The 6,586-nt window shown below is 38.6% G+C and overlaps 1 protein-coding gene across 4 annotated transcripts in view; it reads left to right on the forward strand.

Annotated features, from left to right (window-relative positions):
* Nucleotides 1-6,586, forward strand: part of DOCK10 (dedicator of cytokinesis 10) — a 187,111-nt gene that overhangs the window by 128,678 nt on the left and 51,847 nt on the right. For all 4 annotated transcript variants that reach the window (XM_023532931.1, XM_023532930.1, XM_023532929.1 and 1 more), the window contains exons 20-25: nt 185-308; nt 488-609; nt 977-1,063; nt 3,619-3,711; nt 4,150-4,268; nt 6,177-6,246. In XM_023532931.1, coding sequence (XP_023388699.1) covers nt 185-308; nt 488-609; nt 977-1,063; nt 3,619-3,711; nt 4,150-4,268; nt 6,177-6,246 — 615 coding nt within the window. The remainder of the gene's footprint in view (nt 1-184; nt 309-487; nt 610-976; nt 1,064-3,618; nt 3,712-4,149; nt 4,269-6,176; nt 6,247-6,586) is intronic.

Genomic DNA, 6,586 nt, shown 5'->3' on the forward strand with positions numbered 1-6,586 from the left:
TTACTGCTAGCAGGATAGAGATTTATTGAGAGTTAAGTCAGTACTTCTAACACTGACTGTTAAACGTGGACCTTGATTTCAGTTAAAGAATTTTTTAAAAGGCCAAGGCGCCTATGCTTTGTCTTGTCCTGACCCTGGGCAAATGATTTCAATTTCAATCCAGCTCTTACCTCTTTCCTTGCAGGTGAAAATTGAGCTACCAACACAACTCCACGAGAAACACCATATTCTGTTTTCTTTTTATCATGTCACTTGCGACATAAATGCAAAAGCTAATGCCAAAAAGAAGGAAGTTCTGGAAACATCAGGTACTGGCAGGAAGCGATCTGAAACAGCTTTGCATCTGTTTGACTTGAATGGGAGAGTATTTTAAAAGCTCTGATTTGTTAAAACTTTGGGTGATAATTTATAAATGATAATTCGCTTTATTTTTACTCCTTACCATGGTGGTTTGTGTAAGTTTTCTCTTTGTTTTTGCTTTGTACAGTTGGATATGCTTGGCTTCCTCTAATGAAACATGATCAGATAGCTTCTCAAGAGTACAATATCCCAATAGCTACAAGCCTGCCTCCTAATTATTTAAGCTTTCAAGATTCTGCAAGTGGAAAGGTATTGAATGATGTATAATTTAAGAGAAAAAAATACATGAGCTAAATGGCATGAGGTTATCTTCTTTCTGCATTTAAATTAACCCAACCCTAGTGTATGCATCCATTGTAGTTATGAATCAAGTACACCTATAATTTTTCAGATATCTTATTTACTTTATGGCCCGTAGAAATTATCTATTAAGAATGATCCCCTGATACCACGTTGATCTCATTTATCAATATTGCCAAGTGTATTTGAATCTTTTATTTTCTGTCTCTGTAGTAATGTAAGATTAATGGTTCAGAATGGCAAATTAACATAAACTAAACAACATTTGCTTTCTCTCAAATTGCCACAGTAACAGTAACAAACTCTTTTTTTGCAGCATGGTGGGAGTGACATTAAATGGGTTGATGGTGGCAAACCACTTTTCAAAGTATCAACATTCGTTGTATCAACAGTGAATACTCAGGTGAGCATGTCGCCCTGAACTGTCGGCATCTTCTGTTATACCTAGAATTAGGAGGTGTCTCCTGTATTTACAGAGGAGACTCACCATTTCACAAGGTGTCAGAAGAGCAGGTGATTGAAAAGGAAGAATGTTTGCGGCATAATTACATCCTCTCCCAGGAGAAAGAGAATGCCCTAACCTGTAAAAGTCCAGGCTCCATAAAACCGCAGACCGAAATACCAGATGTGTGTTTATCAATGTGACAGCCTTCTCGGAAGGTGGTTTTGCTTCCACTGACAACACTCACGTGTTAAAAAATGTGAACTATTAAAAATAAAGAATGGGAAGGCTGTAGGGTCAAGCAGAACTGCATTTGAGAGCCACCTCGGCCAATTTCAGGCTCAGTGACCTTGGACAAGTCACTTCACCCCTGCAATCCTTATTTTCTCATCGACGAAATCTCTCTACCTAAGATCATGATGAGAATCAAAATGAGAAACTACCTGTGAAAATATCTCATGAACTGCAAAATGCAATCCAAATGTAATTATTGTCATGTCAAATTACCATGCACTCATCCCTTCTGTGGCAAGGCAGCTTATTCTGCTGCAGTGTGGGAACTTCCATGACACCAGCTGCAAAGTATAAAGCAAATTATTATAGGTACATAGACTATGTATTTCTCCTTATTAAATTCTTTGTATATCCACTTTTCAGTTCTTGCTTAATACTGCTTTATCTCTGGCACATATTTAGTTGCTAAGAAAAAAGGAAATAATCTAGGTACCACACATATATTGGATCAAAATTTCTCTCAGTAACATCTGCCGTTTCAAGCCAAATTTAATCCCCTTCTCCAGTCCTACACCTGTGACTCTTTAAACCTATCTTTTCTCTGATGCCATAGGCCCTGGTCAAGTTCCCCTAAATGGCCATGCTCCACCAAATCCTGCTTTTACATATCTCATAATGCCCTGAGTTCTCTTCTTCATGCTTGCAGCTAGCTTCCTCCAAACGGCCCAGGTCTCTCTGTGACACACCACTACTCACCTTTCTCTGTATCCACTGCCACCACCCACACACTTATCACCCTGGGGGACACATTCTGCTTAGTTCTTCCAAGACTCAGTCATCCTTTGACACTCAGCAAAAGCAAACTCTTCCTCTCTGCCTCCCTGACCTTCACTGGCCTGGTCAGCTCTTACCCATCCTTGAGCTCTTGGCTCTAGTGTTACTTCCTCAGAGAAGGCTTCCCTCTCCCTGACCCCACGGACATGCTGAGTCATCTTGTTGTACAATCACATGGCACCCTGCTTTCCTTCAGAACATCTACCTAATCGTAATCAAATAGGCGTGTGGGGGAGTCGTTGGATGCCACCTGTCCATCCCCCTGGAGTAATGGAGGGACCACAGGAAGGAAGAGAGTTTTCCTCCCTGCCTGCCAAGGGCCTGACACATAATCGGCTTTCGATAAATAATTGTCAAGTAGGTGAATGGATAAAGTGAAACTGCAAATATCACACGTGCCGTACACACACGCGCGCACACACACACACACACACACACACACACCCCAAGCTGAGGAGAATGCAAACTACAGGTGCCCTTCTAGAATTGACAAATACCAGAGAAACAACAGAGAGTACATCTTAGTAAAATTCTGAATTTCACTTCCTGATTGCATAACTCGAACCTTCGCACAGAATTTAGAGAATTTCCAAGGTGCCACCTTCTTCAAGAAATATCATTAAAGGGTATATTAGTTCGCTTGGAATACTGCAGACTGGATGGTTTAAACAACAGAAATTTATTTTTTCACATTTCTAGAGGCTAGAAGTCTGAGCTTCTAGCCGTCGGCGGGGTTGATTTCTTCTGAGGCCTCTCCATTTGGCCTCCTCGTGTGGTTTCCCTGTGTTCGTACGTGCCTCGTGTCCAAATTTTCTTTTATAAGGACATTAGTCATATTGGATTAGGGTCACCCTATCTGCTTCATTTTAATTACCTCTTTGAAGACCTTATCTCCAAATATAGTCATATCTAAGATTCCAGGAATTAGGACTCCAACATACGGATTCTGGGGACACACAATCCAGCCCATAACAAAGGATAAGAGTCAGCATTACCTCGTGATGTTAGTGTAGACTTTCTAATTTTTGACTAACTTGGGCATTTTAAGTCTGAATATGTCCCGATGCATATTAAAGAGTACATATTCCCATGTGTAAGAAAAACTGGTAGAAGACTGTGGAAGAAGCAGAAACAGGAAGATAGAAGAAGGCGATAGAGGGGGAAAAAAAAAAAAAAAGGAGTAATTCTCCAGCTGTCATCATGTGGTCGAGAAGGAAAATAAACCTACGAGGATGACATGGAGAGAGAGCAGGCTTTGTAGCTCGACTCAATGCCGGGATGTCTAGTGAAAATGAAAGTCTGTCACTCCGACTCCTACAGCACTCGCACACTGAGGCATCTGTCCTACAGAAACGGTCACCTCCCTTCACTATGATCATTATACAGTTTACATGTCATCAGAAATAAACGCTTTTTTTTTTTTTTTTTTTTTTTTTTTGCTGTTTCAGGATCCGTATGTGAACGCGTTTTTCCGACAGTGCCAAAAAAGAGAGAAAGATATGTCTCAGTCACCTACCTCGAATTTCATCCGCTCTTGTAAGGTAATGTGACATGCAGATAACTTCAGTGGTCTCCAGGGGACAAATGGACGAAAGAGACCTTGATAATTTTCATTGACTAACAAACTAAGACGTAGTTGTCATTGAAGATTTTTAAATGCCTTAGCGATTCAGCTAGTAAATGATTTTATTTCACGATTCCTTAATATTTTCTGTTTGTTGACTAAATAACAAAAAGATTGGTGTTTTCAAAATAAAAAAAAAAGGTTGAAAATCCAAACCAATTTATTTTAAATTAGTTGGTTAAATATAGTATTGTTACCACATTCCCCCCATGCCCATGTCACAATAAATGCAATGCAGAATAAAGCCAGATATAGAGGAGCTACAGTGTTCATGTTCAAGTTCTGAAAAACATCATTGGAATGTGCATTAGAGTTTAATCTGTGCCTTTTTTTTCCTCCTGTCCATTTACTACAGAACTTATTGAATGTGGAAAAAATTCACGCAATCATGAGTTTTCTGCCTATAATCTTGAATCAGCTCTTCAAGGTTTTGGTACAGAATGAGGAAGATGAAATAAGTACAACTGTGACCAGGTATCCCTAACACAGCCTTAGGAAGAGATTTTATCATCTACGATTACACAAAACTTTGATTATAATTGAACAGCCATCTAACTGTGTGTGCTTGCATTTCATTTGAATGCATATCTCAAAGTTAAATATTTCTCATTCTTGACTTTTTACGTTAGTTTTAGACTTCTGAACATTTTGTTTTTAATTAAAATATTTATTTGGAAATAATTGTAGATTTACATGCAGTCGTTAGAAATAATGCACAGAGACTCCCATTACCCAGTTTACCCCAATGGCAACATCCTGTAAAACTGTAGTATAATAAATAGCTCTACCAGGATATTATCATTAATGGAATCAGGATACAGAGCATTCCATCACCACAAGGATTCCTCATATAGCCTTTCAAAGCTACAATGACTTCCTTCTCATTTGCCCTCTCCTTTATCTTTGGTAACTACTAATCTGTTCTCCATCTGAATCTGAAATTTTGTTATTTTAACAATTGTGTGTGTGTGTGTGTGTGTGTGTGTGTGTGTGTGTCTGTGTGTGTATGGAACCATACAGTATGTTAGTATCAGTCTGTAGCCTAATTCTCTAGCGACTCACCCAGGTTGTTGCTTCTATCCACAGTTCGTTTCTTTTTATTTCTGAGTAGTATTCTATACCACAGTATGTTTATAGGTTACCTATTGAAGGAATCTGGGTTGTTTCCAGTTTGGGGTAGATTTCAGATAGACATAAGTTTTCATTTCTCTGAGATAAACACACAGGGTAATTACTGGGTCATATGAGAGTTGCATGTGTAGGTTTTGAGAAAATGCCAAATTGTTTTCCAGAGTGGCTGTACCATTTCACTTTCCCGTTAGATCTTTTTTCTTTTTCTAAATATTTAATTTCTCTCCAACTTTGCCTATACTACATTCTTTCAGCATTACTAATCTGCCTGGTGACTTTGGCAGTCACAATTTCCCCTTTATAGAGATAGTGTCTTAAGTTAATTATTGAATCATATATTCCTAATGTTCATTTGTAAAAAAAAAAAAAAAAAAATAGTCACAGCATTCTGGAAAAAAATTTACTCCTGCCATTGAAATGTTTCCGGTACCTTCCTACCTCAGGCATATTCGTAGCCTCTTTTAAAATGAGAATCTTTAGCCTCGTTTTTTAAGTTAAGCCCTGAACCCCTGGAAGATTAAGGTGTCTTGAACCAGGCAGTTAGAGACTCAGATTAAAAGTCCCTAATTCTGTCTTCAATGGGTGCTCTTTCCAGCTAAGTATGTGGGGTCTATGTTGACAAGACTCCTAAATATTTCAGCTGATAGATCTATTGAAATACTGAGCTATTCCTAAGCACTATAGCCATGGAGCAACTGGAAGTGTTCATGTGAAAATAAAAACCAAGCTGTCACCACTGCTATAGAAACCCTATCCCAGCTGAGGAGGGAAAAAAATCTGTCTGAACTTAATTAATTTTTCCCAAAACCATATACATATAGTGCCTCTAGGTTGGAAGGAAGCTTTTTAAAAATGAAATATGATAATTAATTTGAGGTTAAAGATCTTAAGTTTTAATCAGGTATTAAATGATCCCTTTTCCACGAAGATAATGTCAGCAAACACACAGACTGTAATAGCAATGCGACTTGAGCAAAAGTCTCCAGTGTGATACTGCAGCCATGTGACGTTGCTTGTATTTTAGTGTTTGGAGATTTCAAGATTGGGAACAGCTAACAGGTAATATAGATATTAAATACCTAGTTTTGGGGGACAAGGAGGACAAGGGGAAGTATGAAACTGATTCATTCATTCATTCATTCATTCATTCATTTACTATTAAGTACCCAGTTTGTGAGCACTCCAATGACAAACCAAATGGTATTTTACTGCCTTCTCCAGAAAGGCCGCTGAACAGCTTTGTTTTTCCAGGGTTCTGACTGACATTGTGGCCAAGTGCCACGAGGAGCAGCTGGACCACTCCGTCCAGTCATACATTAAGGTATGAAATCACCACCTGGGAGTTGGTCATATGCCCTTGTGCTGTGTGGCTTGTCTCATTTCCTGTCTACAATAAGTGGGGAGTTTCTCTCTTTAGCTGGTTAGTGCCCACCACAGTAATATCAAGCGTTCTCCTTAGAGAATTCTGGCTCTTTGCATTGATGGGCTAAAATGTATTGTTTGACTATATAAATGTATAAATGAAATGTATATGTGCAAATGAGTATTTACATGGGGAGAAAGAGCAAAGAAAGAGATAAAGGAGAAAATTAAAGTATTGTCCTTTAAGAGTCACCATTACAAATAAATGAAATTCCTGTGTAAATTTAAGGAAGATTTTT

This window comes from Pteropus vampyrus, unplaced genomic scaffold (genome assembly GCF_000151845.1).
Source record: "Pteropus vampyrus isolate Shadow unplaced genomic scaffold, Pvam_2.0 Scaffold93, whole genome shotgun sequence".
Lineage (NCBI taxonomy): Eukaryota > Metazoa > Chordata > Mammalia > Chiroptera > Pteropodidae > Pteropus > Pteropus vampyrus.